Source organism: Sinohyriopsis cumingii, chromosome 1 (genome assembly GCF_028554795.1).
Source record: "Sinohyriopsis cumingii isolate HCF-2022 chromosome 1, ASM2855479v2, whole genome shotgun sequence".
NCBI lineage: Eukaryota > Metazoa > Mollusca > Bivalvia > Unionida > Unionidae > Sinohyriopsis > Sinohyriopsis cumingii.
In genome coordinates this window covers 155,995,477-156,018,939 of record NC_142961.1, presented here as the reverse complement: position 1 = coordinate 156,018,939, position 23,463 = coordinate 155,995,477, and the positions used below count along the sequence as shown (strand labels likewise).

The 23,463-nt window shown below is 33.9% G+C and overlaps 1 protein-coding gene across 4 annotated transcripts in view; it reads left to right on the top strand.

The window, feature by feature from the left end:
- The window catches only part of LOC149808204 (tyrosine-protein kinase yes-like), a 121,032-nt gene extending 97,894 nt beyond the window's left edge, over positions 1-23,138 (top strand). For all 4 annotated transcript variants that reach the window (XM_089974662.1, XM_089974645.1, XM_089974654.1 and 1 more), the window contains 3 exons: positions 1,130-1,283; positions 6,509-6,640; positions 13,295-23,138. In XM_089974662.1, coding sequence (XP_089830788.1) covers positions 1,130-1,283; positions 6,509-6,640; positions 13,295-13,503 — 495 coding nt within the window. In that variant the 3' untranslated portion in view covers positions 13,504-23,138. The remainder of the gene's footprint in view (positions 1-1,129; positions 1,284-6,508; positions 6,641-13,294) is intronic.
- Positions 23,139-23,463: the final 325 nt, after the last annotated feature.

Sequence of the window (23,463 nt, the reverse complement as noted above, 5' to 3'; positions counted from 1 at the left end):
TATCAAAGTCTTGTAATCATTAAAGCGATTAGCCGACACTTCTGTTGCTGTGTTCTTGCCAACGGTCACTCATCAGAGTTGGGATTGATATGGGATTACAACTGTATGAATGGAATAAGTCGACTTCTTACAGAATTTGATGTTGAGACAGTTAATTTTAAAGTCTTGAAACACATATTACAGTTTGTCAGTACATGAATACTGATAGCCTCGTCTTTTTCTGGTACAAAGGCAAATTTTATTGGTAAAAAATGGCTGTACTGGTGTAAAGAAACCTATGACGATCAACAAAAATGATTGCATTCTAACATTAAACTTTAGATTCCAAATGTGACAGAACATATCCTGGAATAAAGGGCTTTCAGAATGTTACAAATATGAGTTTCACCATCAGATATGGCTGTTGTTACTAATAATAGAACAACTTCAAATAAATTGCTTACAGAAATTCTACTAGAAAGCTTCCCACCATAGAGGCCGCTGAATACTGGACCATGTAGCATGAAATAAAGATGATGATGCATACATTTTGAAAAATCCTGAAAAAGTTGTTTTTGTAACATATGCAATGACTGTTATTTGAAAACAATTATGGAGAAAGCATCCTACTTACTCAGAATTCTTGGCTAACTGCCCAGTTATTTTGGCCATTATGAATAGGTCTACCAGATCAGTTATTTTAAATCCACGTGATTTGCTTGCTTAATAATGACTCTCTAATTGTAGCACATTTAAAAGCAGACAGTTTGGTCATGCTAATATGATGACCTTTTATTCAGCCATTGCATTTATAAAAAGCCCTGATGACAAGAAATTACTGCAGTTTATTTTAAGTTCTTTTAATTTTTGTGAGTGTCAGTTTTTGTTTATTTTAAGTATGACATGTAATTGATACTTTGTGGATACGTCTCTGGTGCGGAAGGAAACTTCACAGACAAATCAATCTTTGTTGGGTCTGAAAGCAACCACATCATCATGAAAATTGGAATCCTATGAATAATAGTGATTCATTGTATTAAAATTTGTATCTGGTTATTAGACAGTTGGATAAATCCAGCAGCTTGAAATGAAATAGTTTGCACTGGATAGAGGAGACAAGACTATTTTAAGTTAATTGTAAATGTTACAGATTGCCAGTGGAATGGCCTATCTGGAACAGCACAAGTTGATCCACCGAGACTTGGCTGCAAGGAATATTTTGGTTGGGGAGAACAATATCGTCAAAGTGGCTGACTTTGGTTTGGCCAAAGTAATTGAGGATGATGAATATAATCCAAAACAAGGTAAGCAGATATTTATGGCATTTTTTCCATACTAAAAGAGAGGCAGATATCGATGTAATGTATTCTGCAATTTGGACAATATGGAAAAATTCTTGATTTTTAAAGATTGCCGTGAACACACTTAAATTTTGTTTCAAGATTGGTTTTATGCTTGAAAAATGTTTTAATTTGTTTTTAAAACTCTATGAATTTTGTCAGCTTTTTAAATTATACAGATTGTTAATACTAAATAAAATTTATTTCACTTTTTAATTTCAGAAACTTTCGTATTGAGATATTTTCCAAAAATAATAAATAATTTAGTAAAGAAGTGAAATGGGATAAATTTGGTGGACCAATGGGTGGTTACCGGGTGCAGTTGCATCCCTTTGTTGACTTATCCGATCCAGCTACCTGTTGATCATGCTAAAATAATTGACTAGTTATCAGATAGTCTATTGCATGCATAGGTAACTTGGACTGCATGACAGTCAGTCATTCTATTACATGCAGAGTCGTACGGTGATTCACTGAATCAGTCCATCTTTTGGCTGTTGACAAATTTTACATAATTTTATTACTGGTAATGTGGTAGTGTCCATTGCCACTGACTGCAAAATGGACCTATAAGTTAGATCAGGGCTAGTGTCTGTGATAGTCTTTTTGGTTAAGATCCAGGACTTAACGTGGATTCGTACAGTGCTGACATACTACACTTGGATACAAGCTTTGCAGAGGTGAATAACTGAATGGACCAATGACAATTATGGTTTATTAGAGACATGGGTAATTTCTCGTGCATTTGCCAGTTAGAACAATGTATTGCTTGAATACAAAAGTGGCTGATTAGATTTAAACTGTGACCATAATATAACATTCTGGCAGTGGTCAAATCAAGTACAGTAATTTTAATGTAAAGTTTTTAGCTGATACTGATAGGTCTTGAATTTTTTAAAAAATTAGAATTTTCATAATTTAGATTATGGGGTCCATAGCTTTACCGCATTATATCCAGATATGCATTATGACAGGGTAGAGCTATAAATGGAAGTAGGAGTACAAGAGCTGCCTCCCCAACTTTCCTTACTACCTTCTGTGGCATTTAAGCCTTCTCTGGTGTTCAGGCTGCATCTGTCTCAGCTACATCAGAATGATGTGGCCTCAACACCAGAGGTGTGTAGAAGAAGGCAGAACATCACTGAAGAGCAGCAGTTTCAACAGTCTAATTTCATGTAACAGCAGGCTTTGCAGTTTAAGAAGATTTTTTCAATGGGAATATGAAACAAGGTCTCTTTGCAAGTTTAACTTTTTGGGAATTTTATTCCAGACTTTTTCTGATTTCCAAAGCTAATAGGAAGCACAGGTTGGTCATAGTTCTCAGCCTGCTCAACAAAAGTACTTAGATTCAAAATGGAAATGGCATGGTCAGTCATGCTTCTTTTGCAGTCGATCGAGATCTGACCAATGCATATTTTTTCACAATGTTATTGATCTGAATTTGTGTACAGTCCTTTGCATTGGTTACCAAGGAATTATGTCTTGTGCTTTCCTATTCAATCTCAACTTCAGCCCATGGAAATATTCACAATCATCTGTGTTGTCACCCTGTTCATGTTAGCTTTGTCAAAAGCAGCTGTGGCATATTTTGATGACAATCTTCAAAAACACTGTAAATTTATCTTTGTTGAGGGGTAGGAATGGTCTTCTTTCAATTTCTTTTGACTGGATTTTCTAATGAATAAGAAAGTTCAGATGTTGCCCCATCCCAGCATTTTGTTCTAGTGAATAAGACAGGTCAGATGTTACCCCATCCAGCATTTAGTTCTAGTGAATAAAACAGGTCAGATATTACCCCATCCCAGCATTTTGTTCTAGTGAATAAGACAGGTCAGATGTTACCCCATCCCAACATGTTGTTCTAGTGAATAAGGCAGGTCAGATGTTACCCCATCCCAGCATTTTGTTCTAGTGAATAAGACAGGTCAGATGTTACCCCATCCCAGCATTTTGTTCTAGTGAATAAGACAGGTCAGATGTTAACCCCATCCAGCATTTAGTTCTAGTGAATAAGACAGGTCAGATGTTACCCCATCCCAGCATTTTGTTCTAGTGAATAAGACAGGTCAGATGTTACCCCATCTCAACATGTTGTTCTAGTGAATAAGACAGGTCAGATGTTACCCCATCCCATGTTGTTCTAGTGAATAAGGCAGGTCAGATGTTACCCCATTCCAGCATTTTGTTCTAGTGAATAAGACAGGTCACATGTTACCCCATCCCAGCATTTAGTTCTAGTGAATAAGACAGGTCAGATGTTACCCCATCCCAGCATTTTGTTCTAGTGAATAAGACAGGTCAGATGTTACCCCATCTCAACATGTTGTTCTAGTGAATAAGACAGGTCAGATGTTACCCCATCCCAACATGTTGTTCTAGTGAATAAGGCAGGTCAGATGTTACCCCATTCCAGCATTTTGTTCTAGTGAATAAGACAGGTCACATGTTACCCCATCCCAGCATTTTGTTCTAGTGAATAAGACAGGTCAGATGTTAACCCCATCCAGCATTTAGTTCTAGTGAATAAGACAGGTCAGATGTTACCCCATCCCAGCATTTTGTTCTAGTGAATAAGACAGGTCAGATGTTACCCCATCTCAACATGTTGTTCTAGTGAATAAGACAGGTCAGATGTTACCCCATCCCATGTTGTTCTAGTGAATAAGGCAGGTCAGATGTTACCCCATTCCAGCATTTTGTTCTAGTGAATAAGACAGGTCACATGTTACCCCATCCCAGCATTTAGTTCTAGTGAATAAGACAGGTCAGATGTTACCCCATCCCAGCATTTTGTTCTAGTGAATAAGACAGGTCAGATGTTACCCCATCTCAACATGTTGTTCTAGTGAATAAGACAGGTCAGATGTTACCCCATCCCAACATGTTGTTCTAGTGAATAAGGCAGGTCAGATGTTACCCCATTCCAGCATTTTGTTCTAGTGAATAAGACAGGTCACATGTTACCCCATCCCAGCATTTTGTTCTAGTGAATAAGACAGGTCAGATGTTAACCCCATCCAGCATTTAGTTCTAGTGAATAAGACAGGTCACATGTTACCCCATCCCAGCATTTTGTTCTAGTGAATAAGACAGGTCAGATGTTAACCCCATCCAGCATTTAGTTCTAGTGAATAAGACAGGTCAGATGTTACCCCATCCCAGCATTTTGTTCTAGTGAGTAAGACAGGTCAGATGTTACCCCATCCCAGAATTTTGCTCTAGTGAATAAGACAGGTCAGATGTTACCCCATCCCAACATGTTGTTCTAGTGAATAAGACAGGTCAGATGTTACCCCATCCCAGCATTTTGTTCTAGTGAATAAGACAGGTCAGATGTTAACCCATCCCAGCATTTTATTCTATTGAATAAGACAGGTCATATCTTACCTCATCCAGCATTTTGTTCTGATTGGGAGTGGTTTTGGGGCTACATCTAACCCCTGTTGTTCTGGTGCTAAGGATAATGCAGAAAATGAAAGGACAGATTGGCAAGGTGATTCTGATAGCCTTCTTAAGGGGGACAGGTCTTGGGTGAATGGTAAATTCAGTTCATGAAGAGGGGTGGTGGTCATATAAGCATGACAAAAAATGTTATTTTTTTAATCAATCTTGGAGTAGTATTTGCAAGATACTGTCAGTTCAAATAGTTTTAAGTTTCCAAATAGAATTGTATATTCAGTTAACTGAGGGTGCTTATTTTGACAACCTGTGATCATGTCACACAATCAGCATCTATTTTAGTTGTGTTGATCCTTTACCGAGATTTCACAAACTATATGATCTGCTTAGTCTTGACATAAATTTCGGTCTAAGTTTCTGATCTATCATTTACTGAGTTTGTTGTTACTTGGATATTGTACATCATGACTTGTTAAACTTTGGTAGGTAATTTTACCAATATGGGTTTAACTTTGGTAGGTAATTTTACGAATATGGGTTTAACTTTGGTAGGTAATTTTACCAATATGGGGAAAAGAAAATGTTTATGATGGAGCAAACAAGTTAAAAGCTACAGACTTTGCATAGAAACATAACTGTGCTACAGAGCGTGAATATGGTGTGACAGAAAAAGGTGTGTGACTGGCAAGGGAAGACCAAGACCGAAGCCTCTGCAGGTGACAGTAAAGTCGGACATTGTTAATGAAAGCCAGACAATGGTGAAGAATTTTAGAACTTTATTTTGTGACTCAAATTTTCATGATGACTGTCTTTGTTTTGAACCAGATGAAATTAGGACTGATATTTATAGGATACTGTGAATCGCAAAAGTGTTGACTTAATTTTCATTGTTGATTTGTAAGATGTTCTGGAATTAACATATTACAGGATATTTTGAATTGGATCATTCTAGATGTCTATCTTTATATGTGACCTATAATCAGATTTATGGATTTATCACATAAATTAATTTAAAAGATTTTCGGGCATCTGTAGAGTTTATAAAAGAAAGATGGACAAAAATTTAAGTTGCCCATTTGTTTGTGACATATTCTTAATAATATATTTGCATATGTTTCACACTAGTTTGTCTTAATTTTCTTGCCTATAATTTATTTTTTCCAAATTAAAACTTGTACTCATTGACATTAACAGATGGATTTGATTCTATTGGTACACCAAGCTATAGGTGGATCAAGAGACATTTTTTCAGCTCTAAAATGGGGTAGGGGGATGTGTGTGTGCGACTTTGTTTTCTTATAATTGAGTATATATGGTAAGTTTAGGTAATGGGTAAGAGTTTCTTCCCTTTGTCTATCTAGTGCAATGGACAGGAGAGTCAAAAGTTTTATATTTCTGGGATTGCTAGATTCAAGAACTAGTGGAGCTTATTTCTGTATTTAAATGTGATTTGGTAAGTATTCTTGGAAAATGAAATTTGGTCAAAGATTTACTTTATTTCTGTAGTTTGCAGTTTAAATTTCAAAATGATTTTCCCAACTGATCGATAAATTTTGTCAAGGTATAAGGCTTACTGGATATTAAATATGCAGAGCAGTATGACAAGTGCTTGAAGAAGAGACCTTTGTCTTGTATACTCAAAACAAACTCGATGTTCAGATAGCACCTGTTACTCAAACATTTTACTGGCTGATGTTGGAAATGTACATGACACTAGTGAAAATCTGTTTGATTGTATGAGTACTTAATTTACCAAAATAAGCATTTCTTGACATTTTTTCTTCTTACAGGTGCCAAATTCCCAATCAAGTGGACTGCTCCTGAGGCAGCTTTGTTTGGCAAATTCACCATAAAGTCTGATGTTTGGTCCTATGGCATATTACTGATGGAAATCATCACAAAGGGAGTTGTGCCATATCCAGGTTTGAATTTTATGAACAAAAATAAAAATAGTTTCTTACCATGTATTAAATTTAGGACAGCTTTGGTATACCTCTCACTAGAGAACTCGTACATAACGGGGTTCAAAAACAAAATCTAAGCAGATGTGAATGCATGGCGGACCTCAAAAAAATAAAAAATAGATTGCCATCACAGCTTGACATTGATAGCAAGAAGACAAGGAGGGTGAACATTTAATGGTTTAATATTCATTATATAATCACTTTGGGAATAATTGTGATAAATATTTTTTCTAACAAGGTTGTTCCCTTTTCTCTAAATTACCATTATTTTTAAGATAACTAGCCTCTGAAGATTGGTAAAATCATTACTCCAAGAGGTTTCAGTACACATGACCTGTGAAAACACCCTGTATAATGTCATGTGAATGTGGATCTATTATCGTTGATTTACAGTTAAACAAAATTTCCTCTTCTCAAAAACAAGGGAGATTTATTTTGTGAAACAATAACTATCAATGTTGAAACTTAATTTTAAAAACATTTAATGTTCTGTTTGTGGAAGATTGATGCTGCAATTTCAATGCATTAATTAAACCTCAGAGTGCCAATTCAGGAATTTTAAGTTTGCTACAATGTTTATAACTCTCTTCTTCATAATGAACCATAACTGTAAAACTAAGCATTTCATTTACTGAACATTCCTTTCACTTGCTTCTTTTGCTGTCTTGGAACACATTTTTGAATGATTATGATTCTTTTAAATATTTCAGTGATGTTATTTGTGCAATAATATTTATAACAGTTCGATTGGTCAATTTTGTTTCATTCCACCCACTGTTTTTGATTTGATAAAAAAAGATATAATTCATATGATAAATCATACAAGGCAGGTCTACTTTTAATTAATTGTAACAATGCAGCAGACACTCCAACAATTGAAGATCAAAACACAGCCGTGATGGTAGACTGACACTTTTCAAATTTGAATACAAGACGATATATCACATTTGTGTTCATTATGCTGAAACCAATTTAAAAGATAGAACTTAAAGAGGAATTTCACTTGACAAAACTTAATTGGTATTTATTTCTTAAACGTGCTGTCTACAGTAGGCATTACAGACATTATCATGGCTTAAAATTTCATAAAATATTGTTATTTACAGTGTGCTGAGAATTTTGTTTTTAAAAGAAAATTTAACAAAATTTGACTTATTAAAGTTCCAGATTTCATGATGTTCATTCAAATTTTCAGTCACTAACTGCCATTTTTAATGATAACAGGTGCTAGATGTCATGGTTTCATATACCAGTAATAAAAGGTGCCAGATATCAAGGTTTCATATACCAGTAATAATAGTTGCCAGATATCAAGGTTTCATATACCAGTAATAAAAGGTGCTAGATAGATATCAAGGTTTCAAATACCAGTAATAAAAGGTGCTGGATAGATATCAAGGTTTCGTTTACCAGTAATAAAAGGTGCTAGATAGATATCAAGGTTTCATATACCAGTAATAAAAGGTGCCAGATATCAAGGTTTCATATACCAGTAATTAAAGGTGTTAGATAGATATCAAGGTTTCATATACCAGTAATTAAAGGTGCTAGATATCAAGGTTTCATATACCAGTAATTAAAGGTGCTAGATATCAAGGTTTCATATACCAGTAATTAAAGGTGCTAGACATCAAGGTTTCATATACCAGTAATAAAAGGTGCTAGATATCAAGGTTTCATATACTAGTTTTTGATAGCGATTATCTTTACATTCAGCAAATAAGGGCCAGTTCTGTGGGTATTTTCTTCTATACAAACATGGGAGCCATGCCTGAAACTGCATTATAAGCAGGCTTGTGAGTTATCCGGGTGTTCCAGGGAGAGGTGTAACTCATTTTTGTAAATCACTTGAAGGACATCAGTCTTACTCAGAAAGCATTCTCGACTGCAGCCACAAAAATCACTACAGCAGAAAACGTGAACCAAAAGTTGAAGCCCCAAGCACTTTGAGCGTTTTTCAAATTATGCAGTAAATATGACTTCAGTATCTGTGTGAGCAACAAAAATGAATATAAAAAATTGCTAGTTTTAAAAAATAAAATTAATCTCTGACAGGTAAATTTTTTACCCTTTTTTTGCAAGCCCATATTAGTGGGAAGAAAGACATAACAGTCGCTTTTGCTTTGTCATTATCAGAAGTTATGGTTTTGGTTAAAGTTGTTAATTTCCGACTGTTTTGTTAACCCCTTCTAGTACTTACTTGCCATGAATCGTTATGAAGTGAAGATTATTATTTTTTCTTCGAAACACTCAGTTTGAACTTTGGGTTAATGTTAGAGTTGTAAAAATCTTTCATTAAGGTTTTCGTGCATTGTTTTCATTTGCTTATAATTTTTTTAGACTTCACAACATATTTTGTGTTTGCTTGAGATGAATCCTGAAAACCTTAGTTTATTCTGATACTTGCTTACTTGTTGCACCTTGGATCTTGGGATAAAATTATTTTTAACAAAATTTATTCATTGGCATATATTTCCAAACTTTCTCGATGGGTTTTGTTATTGCTTTCGATGAATAATCATTAAGCAAGAATATTCATTCTGCAGCATACTTGCTCAACCTTTAGACACTTGGGTGAAGGTCACATGATTTAAAGCAGTGCTTGTATCAAGGCTCAACATGCAGGCAGACCTTGGCATTGTAATCTATATTGATGGTAATCATTGATATGATTGAAGATAGCAAGAGGAATTGACATAAAAACTACTAAATTAAAAGCAACGTTTAATAAACAGAATTCAGATGCTGTCAGGAGTGTACATGGCCTGAAATTGGGGAGGGGTCCTGTTTCATCATTTCATCTCACTAGCTTTCAGTAAAACAAGAAGAAAAAAATCTAGCTTGGAGCTGGCAACTGTTTAGAAACCTATGAAATAATCCTTTCCCGCATACAAGCCCACCTGGACACCCTTACTCCATTACAGTGTAATACCAGTATGATGCCTCTTCTGTGTTTTTATTCAGTGTATGTGCATTTGAAGGCCCTTACCATATTTGCATACAGTTGGAATTCCTCTGCTAAACAGCTGCCATTTATTTACATAGTTGATTCATAGCACAACCAGACCGGAGTATCCCTCAAGTTAAACACGCATTCAGGAAGTTTCTTTGATGTAGTATGTGCTGGTTTATTAAATAAATTCTAAATAGCCAATCAGGAATACAATTTCCTCGGAAATTACTACATTTGAAAGCTTTAAGTATGCATATGTCAATGTGTATTTCTTCTGAGTCAGTGGTGATACTGTCAGATTGAGTCATCCTGTTCTGTTGATAACACATTGTACAATGTAGCAACAGACATGTATACTGAACTGTAGTTCTGTGTTAGGTGCTGTGAGGGAAAGGGATAATTGGTGATTCTGTCTATACTAAAAAGATCATGATGGTGAGGATCATGATGAATATGGTAATGATAAAAGATAATAAAAGTATTTCGCTTATATAAAATTTGTCCAGATGTATTTTGTGTGTATATGTAAAATTGATTCAGTAATATTGAAATCCTTTTGATGAAAATGTTTCTTTTATCAATTGATCGTGCCACTTGATTAAAATTGATTTAGACCTAAGAGCATGAATCATTCATTCTGTCATATAATGGAAAGTTTCTGGATTTAAATTACGAATTTCAAATTTTAACCTTTGCATTAAATTGTAAGAGCCTAATTTTTACAAGTCATAGACAGAGCAGTTGAGCTTATGTTGTTGTTGTTGTTGTGGGGTTTAATGCCATTTTTCAGCACAAGATAGGCTATGCATGGTGGCCAGTATTAATGGTGGAGGAAGAACCCAGGAAAACCCCGGGAAGAACCACTGACCCACGAAGTTGAGTTTACAGAGTGACCTGTTGTCCATTGCCCATCCATTAGCACATTGCTACTAAAGTTATGAACCACTCTGTTGGCCGAATGGTTAGAGCGTCCGCCTCTGATGTGGGAGGTTGTGGGTTCGATCCCCAGCCGAGTTATACCAAAGACTTACAAAAATGGTACTAATAGCTGCCTCGCTTGGCACTCAGCATTAAGAGGTTAGTGTTAGGACTGGTTGGCCTGGTGTCAGGAAAATGTGATGGGGTGGGACATGATGTTACATGTCTTTGCCATGATGCCCCACTGCTAGACATCACTATAAATTGCCACACTGCAGACATCATAGCAGTATGACTGAAAAATTGTTAAAGCTACATTAAAATTCCTAATCACACACACACACACACACACACATACACTCTCTCTCTAATGTTATGATTACTGTGAAACACTACACACACATTCCTCTCATGGTCTAGTTAGTCCTACATGAAAATTGTACCACTGATACATACAATATGGCTGCTACAGTGGCTATCTGAAAGATCTTGTTATCACTACTCCTTAATGGATGGCCGTATCAATATGGTTTTTTTCACTAACAGTCTTGTCATGATGTCTAGTGATCCTAAATAAAAATGGCTGGTGTCTGGACCCAGATCACAGATATTTTTTCTATATACTATTGTCTCTACATTTGTTTCTTGGTACTGAACTTTCCACTGTCCAAATCTTAATAAATCATATCTTATAAAATACTTTCAAAGATGAATTCACTATGAAGTTTTTGTCCTAGGTTATCCACTATTTGTTTTTATTGTTGAGAGGCTGGACTGTAAACAAAGCACCATGCAATGGGTCACAGAATTCACTTCTGGATCAGCATTAGTGCCTCATTGCTCACTGTACACTGTTACTGATATAAACACAGACAGTCACACCATAGAGCTCAAATCCATCCTAAAGAATAAACAATTAAATAACACTAAGGATGCCTGAATCCTACTTATCTATCACAAGCAAAATGAGAGATGATAAAAATATTCTAAATATAGACTGGACTACATTTGTGGGTAATGAACTGGAACTAATAATTGTGACTTGAATCTTTTTGGCCACAATAGTGACCAACTTGAAAATCTTGTCATTGTTCATTCACCTGAACAGAATGTAAGAGTGACATGGCATTTCCACTAGAAGACTGTTATAATGTCGAGGTGGTCTGTAATGAAAATGGCTTTCATTAAAATGGTGCTAAAGTATTACCTCAAAGCAGCTATCTTGAAAATCATTTTAATTTTGCTCCTTGAGAATGGAAAGTGACATTTACATTAACCTGACATTTTCAGTAAAAGATTTTTTTGTGATGTATACTTGATCCCAAATGAAAATTGTGCCAATTTGACATCCAGTATGCGGTTCGAGTCTCGGATTCAACCAATGTGGGTATGTGAGAAAGCTTGCCAGTAGCTTCTCGTGGGTCGGTAGTTCTTTCCAGGGTTTTCCCGGGTTTTTCCTCCACCATTAATAATGGCCGCCATGTATAGCCTATCGTATGCTGAAAAATGGCATTAAACCCCACAATAACAACAACAACAACAACAACATCCAGTATGGTCACCATTGCAGCCATCTTGAAAATCTTGTGATTGCCACTCCTCAATAATAGAAAATCATATTTGGTATTAGAATGTTCACTGAAAGACTTGGTCCCATATGAAAATGGTGCTGATCTGACCTCCAGTATTTCCTCCACATTGGCCGTCTTTAAATCTTGTTATCACTACACCTTTTAGATGGACGGTCATATTGATAGTTGGTTTTCATCAAAATACTTCTTAAATGCCTGTTTGGACCTAAGTGAAAATTGTGCCAATCTGACTTTAAAAATGTCACTGTGTCATCCATCATGAAAATCTTGCTATCACTATTTCTCCAGAATTGAAATTCACAATTGATGTGGGCTTTTCTTGAAAGACTTTGTCTGATGCCCAGTTGGTCCCATATGAAATTGCTACCAATCCAACTTTTAATATTTCAACCACAGTGTCTATCTTGAAAATCTTGTAATCATTACTCCTCTTAGATACATCATCATATCAACACTGGGTTTTAAAAAAATAAATAAAAAAATCCTGATTATGTCTATCACTTCTGATACTAAATGGAAAGTCTTATTGACATTGGGTTTTCACCAAAAGACTTACTTTGATCTCTGGTTGGCCTAAATGAAAATGATTTTGATCTGACATTTTGAAAATCTCATCACTACTCATCCTGAATGTTTTTTTCATAAAATATATCTAATGGTGCTTTGTGATAAAATGAAAATTGTGTCAGTTTTACAGCTGTACATTCCTTATAGCCAGCATAGAGGTTAATTTTTGAAAGCTCAGTTATATCAGACATTGTGTCAACAGTCGACAGTTAAGATGAAGAAATTGTCTTAACTTGAAGGTCAGCAGAGTATAAGTGTCTTATATGTTTGTACAAGATGAAAATGCCCAGGTAAAAGGAATCCTAAAAATCTTTCCAAACAGTTCTCATTAGATGAGATATAGATATCACTGGTTATTACCACCTGTGGTAGACATGGCAAGATAGATATCACTGGTTATTACCACCTGTGGTAGACATGACAAGACATAGGAATCAACAATATCTGATACAGCATTGATACAAAATCTAGACACAGATGAGAGATTCTTGATTCTACAGTACGTTTTTTGCATATTCAAAGTGTTTTGTGACACAAGATTTTTTCATCAGGCTGAAACATAATTATCTGTTCTTCTTTTAGGCATGGCAAACAGAGAAGTCCTAGAACAAGTAGATCGTGGTTACAGGATTCCAAAGCCTGTAAATTGTCCAGATTCCATGTATGAAATGATGCTGAAATGCTGGGACAAAAAAGCAGAGAACAGACCAACATTTGAATTCTTATTTGGCTTTTTTGATGACTATTTTATCTCTACAGAGCCAAACTATAAAGACTCGGATGAATCTTGATTGGAAAGTTATCACAGTAAAAAATGTCAAAAGAACGTGAGAACCATTCCCAACATACCAATTTGTTGCAGGAAATAATGTAATAAATGGCAGATTGAAGGTACACAAAGAAATTATTTTTTAATCATGAACAAAGTTTCTCAGTTCTGATCAACAAATAAAGCAAAACAAAAGGATTATAATGGAAAAGAATGAGGAACAGAAATAATATAATAAATGATATGCAAACAAATTGTTTTTGGAATAAACATTTTCATATTTGATGAACAAATAAAAACCCCAAAAGAGATCAAAAATGGAAGAAACTGATGATGAAATGAATACATTTTGTAACTGCATGCTTAGTCCTAACCACAAGGAACTATAGCTTTTTTATTGTCTATTTATTCCAGATGCTTTCTATGCTGGGAATTAACCTGTTTTGTGTATTTTCCTTTTTTCACATTCTCAATCATCTCATTGTAGCAGCTTGGTCAAAATAAAAAAATAAAGGTTATGTCTCTTTAATGAGTGTTAATGTTCATTTTTAAAAGTACAAGTATTTTGAGCAAGCTACAAGCATATAATGAGAACTATTGATTATATAAAAGAAGACCCTTAGGAAAGAATTAGGACGGAAAGAAAAGAGTTTAAGTAATAATTAGGTATTATACATCTTACTATTAAAGTTTGGCAAATATTTAATTGCAGCATATTAACAGCATACAATTTTTGCAATTATCAGTGTGCAGAAGTATATATTATATCTGTTAAAAGTTTTAATCTGTCTTTGCGAATAAGCATGTTCTGTGCTTGCGTGCTATGCCATACCTTTATTACAACACAAGTAAACTTTCAAACTGCAAATTAAATAAACTGTATCATACAGTTAGGGTGCTGAAAATAAAAATCTAGACAAATCATGTCACAGTATACAAATCATGTCACAGTATACAAAATCATGTCACAGTATATCTTGAAAATCCACAGGTCCATATCCACAGGTGCTTGTACTCACTTGTTTGCATGACATGGTTCTTATAAGATGGTTGCTACAAATGCACAACCCTAGTTCTGGAACTCTGCATCAGGATAGTTAGTGATGTATTTATAGCATACCCATTAGGACCTTTTCATAATGTTCACATTAATAAAAATTTAGCGAAAATTAGAGCAGTTCCAGTAAAACTTTCTTGGGACCAAGGGAAGGCACTATTGATGTTGAGTAGTTACACTTAGATGCAGTTTAATATTTTGTACTGTGTTCAGATAAACTCTTTGAATAATCAGAGTAAAAATGCATATATTGTTTTAAAAACTTTGTTCCCTGGGTACCATACATGTTAAAATGAAACAAACCTTAGTTGTTAACTTTGCTACAATATGCATGTATTTGTGGTTGACAGTATATGGTTTAAAATGAGTTTTCTCCAACTTACAATGCTTGACTGTTAAGCAGTGTGTGAAAACCCTTCATAGCAGCTGTTTTCTTAATTGGATTTATTATTGAAAGCTAGATTTGGAATATCTTGGTCTTTTTTGTGAAGAAACTGACTTGAATGTTTGTCATGAGGCTACATTCCCATTTCAGCATTTTGTTGGTTATGTCCAATACTTGACATGCAAAGTAGTAAATCCTTGGAACCTAACATGATAAATAAACAAAGGTATTTCATTCAAAAAACAATGCACAATTGTTTCAAGTGCCATCAATGCAGCTTTTTATAAGAATATTAAAGAGTGAGTCAAACCAAACAACCACCAGATAGGTCTACATTTATGTCAAATTATTGAGTCATCTTAAGATTGAAATATGGAGATGCCATCCATTTCTTTATGGAATTATTACAACATTGTAGTGAGAAGTTGGCATTCCCAATTATATTGGTATTCTTGAAAATCAAATTTTTGGGGATGAAGTTTGGAACATGAGGATTCTTTGTGGACATGGGAAGGCAAGTGCTTCAGTACCAATAAAATAGACTGATACTTGGAATATAAGTTTAAAAATATGAAAATCAAAATGCATATAACAAGAAACCTGGCAGGTTACCTGTAAATAGGTTAAAAATGGTGGTGGAGATAAAGAGAAAAAGATGCATTGATATTTTAAGGAAAACTAATGTTGATGGTTATTGCCAAGAAATTCAGTAATTGGAAGAATGGAAGCACAATTTATTATCATTGGATCTTAAATGTTACTGACTGTAAGCAGGTATGTATAGGCTGATAGGAAGATGTAATATGATTGTATAAAGTATATGAATTCCACCAAACAGGCTGTCTAGATTCCCAATAAGCATGTTCATGGGTTGGCATCACTGTGAATATTTTTTTTAAGCATTCACAAGATGATGAATACAGCAGCACATGTGCACATGCAGTGATTTGCTTCTGGGTAAAGTTTGGTACCTTGGCCTTGTTTTTAAGCCAAATGAGATACGGGTGATGTAAATAGTGTTTTCAGACTAGTGCTTGAACCAAATGGTATGTGCCTCACTACATTCAGCAATAAATGTATAACAACTTTATTTTTTATAGCATGTAAGGAAAATGATAATTAAACATAAATATGTTCAGAGCTAGAATTAAACATTATTTGCTGCTTTCATTTATTTTCCCCAAAGTGAATGAAATGTTTGGGCATATAGAAGAGATATTCTTGAAACTTGAATGCAAAATGATTGTAACCTGGAACACTGCACCTTATTAGCCTGGTAATGACCACAGTAAAGAGCTATACAAGAAATAGTCTCACAGAAAAATGGCAAGTTTTGTTTTATTCTTTAGAAATTATGTATCTGATTTTGCAGAAATTATCCATGTAGGAGTTTTACCAATGAATGACAGAAGATGATTGGAAAATTTATCATTCTGCATTAAGAAGAGCTTAAATTTCAACTCATACTTTTCAATTTACTTGCATTTTGTGAAAATGTATGTTTTAAATTTGAAGCCTGTTTATGGCACTATAACAAAACCATTTTATGATTACAGTGTTACTAATTCTCTGATCCTTGAATAGCCGCTATTAGTCAGTTATGATTTCTGTGGTAAATTTTTTATATCAGAATCCAGTTTTGTAGAAGTGATTCTGTTTTGTACTTAAGACATGTGAAAAATAGCCTTTCTTTTGGTGAGATATCATGTGGAAGTTGAATTGATTAATTGTCGATTATCAGCAAGATTGGAGGAAATGATTATGGACCATATATTTTTGTTTGCTTCCAGAAGTTTTTGCTAGCTAAGCATAACATCCTGGGGACTAGTACCCTTCATGCAATAACATCCTAGGGACTAGTACCCTTCATGCAGTAACATCCTAGGGACTAGTACCCTTCATGTGATAACATCCTAGGGACTAGTACCCTTCATGCAATAACATCCTCGGGACTAGTACCCTTCATGCAGTAACATCCTGGGGACTAGTACCCTTCATGCAATAACATCCTAGGGACTAGTACCCTTCATGCAATAACATCCTAGGGACTAGTACCCTTCATGCAGTAACATCCTAGGGACTAGTACTCTTCATGCAATAACATCCTAGGGACTAGTACCCTTCATGCAATAACATCCTAGGGACTAGTACCCTTCATGTGATAACATGAGAAATTAATAGAAATTGTTACTTTGACCTTTAGAAGATAAAAAGTGACTAAACTCTGTACATACTTAATTATTAATAATTCTTCTCATTTTTATTTTAACTGTTTGGTTGATAGTTTAAAATATTTGAGACTGAATTAGTTATTTAAGTTTAACAGACAAAAGATAGAGTGGATAAATCAGCAATTGAATAAACCATGTTCAGGATAAAATACGAGAGGATCAATTGAAATAGAATGGAGTCGTTATCCTTTATCTTAAGAATTTTTGTTGTAGTTTGCATTGTCATAACTACATGACTATTGTGGTATTGTTAACCTCTAAGGTTTGTATTTTGCATACTTGATACAGTATCATTATACTTAATATGTTTACTGTCATTATACTGTGATTTGTATATTAGTATTTCACACTTCTGTCACGAACATGCAGCTCGCAAAATGTACTAGTACATGAATAAAATGACAAGGTAATAAATACTAGAGTTAAATCAATATTTGGTAGCTCATGGAAAATTGACTAAGTATTACTTCTAAAGAAGGATTTTTAGAGCAGTTTGAACTGTAAATAACTTGGACTAATAGATTGTTATTTAAATTGACATGTTTAGATCATCAGCCAGTAAAATTTCGTTACCTATAAGTATAAATTTGTTGAAATTTATGTATTTGAAGTTGCTACTTCATTAAATTTGTGTATTGAGTGATGTGTACTTTTAAAAGAATTTTGAAATTTTGTGTAAATAGTTCTTGTTTTTTTAGTTTTGTCATTTAAATATTGATGTAGATCACTGGCTTAATTTACTCTTAGTATGATTATTGGGATTTGTTTCCAACACTAGAAAACAATGTCAGCACTCTTTTCTGGTTGATCCTGACCAGAATTGATTATTTACAAAAATATTGTTCATCTAAAGTGGAACACATGCCTTTAAAAAATAAACTAGCACATACATTGAATTGGACCAGCTTGTCAGTGATGTTCAAAGACATTCCATTTGTTGAGACAGCTTTGGTCCAGTACTTTGCATATGGATAAAAGAAAAATCCAGTTTAATGAATGTTTTCAAAGAATAATCAGAGAAATCGGTTACCATGATATTTTAATAAATTAAATTTGATTAATGAGACATTGTTTATTTTGTTGCCTTGCTCATGGCTATTGATATAAAATTTACCAGGGATGCAAAGGACAGAACCATTAAAAAAGTGTAAAAATGTTTTTTTTTGTCAGGTTTTTGGTTACCTTAGCAACCAAATCACCAAGAAACTATTTCATTCCTCTCTGTTTGCATACAAATTTCAGCAGAACAGTGTAAAATTTGGCAAAGATCTTTTTCAAAAAAGTTATTGAATAATGAATTGTGAATTTTACACATCTAAATTTTATATAGATGTCAGAGCCCACACAGTGAGGGTGCTGAAAATTATAATCGGCTAATACACTGACTAGTCAGCAATCTATGTTCTTTACTTGCCTGGTCAATGGTCCATAGGGTTCACTTGACTGGTCAGCAGCCCACATTGATCACACTATTAATAGTGGAGATACTGATGGTTGTAAATAGGTCCATGCAAAAATAATTCACATATGGTTTACATCTTAATGGTAAATTGCAATGGAATGGCCCACTGTAGGGCCATTGTACCATGTTTACTTGTGCATGGATTATACCTAACCATGAACAGTGTAAACCATGATTTGCTGATTCAGTATGCATCCACAGATGTGGGTCTATGCTTTTCAGAAGGGGTATTTTATTCATGGGTATATATGATCATACATTAGCTAAATATAAATTCCTTTTTTTAACCTGAATCTTTTTAAACTTCAGAGTTCCTATCAAATAGTGAGAGATAACAATTTATTGTTTCATTATTTCCAGTATTATATATAATTGTATGGATATATTATTTTTCTGTGCTACTTGTAGGAAGAAAGTCATTTGTTTCAGAGTCATTTCTACTTTTTTCCTTCACTGATAAATGTTTACAAACAGATAAATTTATGTATAACATATATATATATATATATATATATATATATATATATATATATATATATATATATATATATATATATATTTTTACCATAATTTGTAGATTCCTGTACATATTGTACATGTAATAATTCAAGAACACATTTGATATCACATTTTAGTGTTGAATTTTCCAATAAATCATGTATCAGATTGCTTCCTTATATTATATGTAGAATATAAGTTCTGTTTTAAATAGGTACTTTCAATTTACCTGCAATTGTTACTTCTTACTCAGTCCACTGTCTTTTTGAAAACAAATCATTCCAGAGCCATACTGTAAAATGCAAGTGTGACAATAATAGTATATGAGAAATTAGTGGACACTGGACCAAATTTACTGTCTTTACCCTACGTTATCAAATGGAAAATTTGTTTTTTAACATTAAAATTTTGCTGATGAAAGAAAGAATTCTTAATAAAACTCCCAAAGCAGGGTAGGGACATGGTGGGGCAACATCAGCTTCTTTCTCTGTTTCTTGAATCAGCTGATTAATGATTGTACTTGCTATGTAGATACAACAAAATCAGAATCTTTTACTCTATATCAACTGACCTTTTGCCAGAGTTGGGAAAATCATGCCTACTTGTGTAGCATAATACATGATATACCCTGTGTGCATCATTTGAATCAGTTGACCTGTTGCCACAGTAAGAAAGACCCATGCCTACTAATTGAGCATAACACATGATATACCCTGTGTGCATCATTTGAATCAGTTGACCTGTTGCCACAGTAAAAAGGACCCATGCCTACTAATTGAGCATAACACATAAAATACCCTGTGTGTATTATGTTAATTTTTTTTATATACTGAAAACTTCATGATGACTGTTTGAGAAATAAGGTATGATGACTTAAATTTGAGTATCTGAAAGAGTTGGATGATATTCAGGCTTGAATGTCTGATATCTGGATGAGTTGGACATTATTCAGGCTTGAATGTCTGATATCTGGATGAGTTGGACATTATTCAGGCTTGAATGAATGATATCTGAAAGAGTTGGATGATATTCAGGCTTGAATGTCTGATATCTGAATTAGTCAGACGTTATTCAGGCTTGAATATCTGATATCTGAATGAGTCAGATGTTATTCAGGCTTGAATGTCTGATACTTGAATGAGTAATATGATATTCAGACTTGAATGTCTGATATCTGAATGAGTTGGATGATATTCAGACTTGAATGTCTGATATCTGAATGAGTTGGATGATATTCAGGCTTAAATGTCTGATATCTGAATGAGTTGGATGATATTCAGACTTGAATGTCCGATATCTGAATGAGTTGGATGATATTCAGACTTGAATGTCTGATATCTGAATGAGTCAGATGTTATTCAGACTTGAATGTCTGATATCTGAATGAGTTGAATGATATTCAGGCTTGAATGTCTGATATCTGAATGACTTGGATGATATTCAGCAAGACAGTCTGACTGAAATCAGATATCCAATGTTATACCTAAAGATTTGACAGCAACCACTTAGAGTCATGTACTGCTAACCTATGTTATTACCATAGGTGCTGATTTTATCAGCCAATCAGATGAAGTCTTATATCTTTGCATTTGGAGACTGAGCAGTGTTGTGTGGATAAAGAGAATGAATGTTAACTGAATGAGTTGATTCACTTTAAAAAGTTTTAAAGCTGCATTTCCATTGGCTAATTCAAAGGTCACCAGAACATGACCCCTAAAAGGTCATTGTGAAATCTTCACATAGATCTGATTTTAAGCAGATTGTTCAGCAAGAACATTAATCAAGTTTTAAGCATTGTGGCCTGCAGCTAGCTATCTCAATTTCTCTCATGAGTGTCAAAGAAAATTTTTTCAGTTATAAATGTTATTTTTAATTAAATGATATTTATAATTAAACTCTTTACCCATTGCCTAAATTTTTTGGTTCATTTTAATAGATTGGGAAATGATTAAATGTCACAACATAACTTGTTACTACACTCAATACAGATATGTAATTGATAACGTCCATTGATTGATATTAACTTCAGAGTAATATCTCTCTATAAAACTTAAGAAATCATACACATTTCCAGAAATTATACTTGTAAAATGTGCTGAAAATAATAAAATGGCAACAGTTGACAGTCCTTTATTCTGCATTGTACATTGTTATGGTTTAAATGTTTCTAATACTGGGGGCACTGTATTAAATAGTACAGGTTTTATTGTGTCCACTAACTCGGGGTATCTACACACTTAGGGTAAAGATGGTAATACACGTGCAAAAGAAGAAAGACATGGCATAAGATGTGTCTTAAAATAAGTCTCTATATTCCATTTTTAGAGCTCTGCATAACCATTTTATCCCTTAACCTTATGTTGGTTTAGCCTTGTCTTTTTTCCTATTTCTGTTACAGATATAGATATATTTATAGGACATGGTCAGTGATAATCGCTGTGCTTTGAATTGTGAAGAAACAACATAGATCCTGGTATACTGGCATGTTATTTGATTGAAGATCCAGGGTCTGGAAATCATGTAACTCGTCAGCTTGAGCTTCTGTTTTTTACCAATCATAAACAATGTTACATTTGAAAGGTTGTTTCTGATTGACTGATAGTGGAAACTGTATGATTTTCAAGCCTTGCAGTTGGCTGTGTGCTTTACAAAAAAATGATTCAGAATCAGTATATGAAGAGTCTTTCATATAGATGAGTTGTACAGAAGTGGCCTTGTTGATTTATATATAGATATTTGGTTGGTTTTGATCAGCACAGGGCAGAGGATTGTAAATTCTTATGGATGTAAATATAACATTTACAGTTAGAAAATTCTTTCATGCATAGATTATGGAAGACCTTTTTGAAGATAAAATGACAGCAATATCAGCCAAGTGTTAATCTGTATCTTTACATGATTCTTTGATGTTACCGACTGTGTCTTAACATGACATGATTCTTTGATGTTACCGACTGTGTCTTAATATGACAGGATTCTTTGATGATGGAGACATTATTTTTATATTTTTCTTTACACAAAGCAGATATAACATGTTTGTAATTCTTGATGTTTATTTTTGTTTCTTTTTTTCCTATGTTCATTAAATTATTATAAAATAAATGCTATGGCATGTAGTTTTCCATTGCGATGTTAAGCATTATTGTAAAATATAATGCTGAGGAATGCCCTTTGTTCCCTTCAACTTACTTTGTCTTTGTTACCCTGGCCATTGTTTTAAAACTGCAGAAATGAAATTTATATGATCTAAGAGATGGTTCTTTTTTGGGAGGACATCTACTATCCTGTTTGAGTGGGGAAAAAAAGAAAAGGAAAACAAGTTGGAAAATTTGATGTAATCATGAATTCTTCAGTACAAAATGAAGCAAAGAGCAAGCATACAACCAAGAAGCAGGTAAACAGACAAATTCAAGTAGCAGCTGTCCGTATGTGCAGTGTTTGTGTTCTTGCAAATTGAGAGCAGCCTGAACAATTAGTCATGATTACAGATCATGGTACCAGAGTACTGAAAACGTATTTTGAATAATTATGTAAGTGGTTTTGCAATGTAAATTTTTGGAATTTGAACACATGTGTTCTTAATATGACTTTGAGACAGTATGTGTAAATTTGCAGATTTCCATTATTTCCATAGACATGCAAGAATATAGGAAATATGAAAATATTTGATGCGTAATAGGTTTAAGAAAATATACTAATGCATGACAAATTAATTTCACTGATTTGTACTTGATGACGTTTCCTTGCTTAATGGGATAATAATTGTAGATGAATTAATGCTGTACTATTGTATGTCCTTGTCCTAATTAGGACCTGGTTAACTGATCTGGAAAAATCGTTTATGGCGAACTTTAATTTCATCGATGATGATGATGATGATAGTGATGATGAAAATGGTGCTTACATTTTTATAAGCATTTAATTTTATACATTTCTTTTTTTTGCCCCTTGATTAGTTGACAATCATATATAGATAGACATCCATGTAAGTAAGGAAAATAAATTTTGATTGCAAAATTAAGAATTTGAGGAATTGTTTTCTTTCTTACTGATATTTTCCCGTTTTTGTTATTGAGTTATTTCTTCTGCATCACTCAGTTGTTTAAAATGCACTTTATACATTCAGTAAGCATGTATGTATGGAAAATAGTGGTCATATGGATCACAAGTGTACAACACAAGTGTTCAGATGGAAAGACTTGGAGTTGATAACTTATAACAAATGTACAACACAAGTGTTCAATTGGAAAGACTTGGAGTTGATAACTGATAACACGTTCAATTGTGAAAGCTGTAGAACATGTCCTTAAATCTTTTGAAAATGGGATTCACAAATTTTATGTGTTATT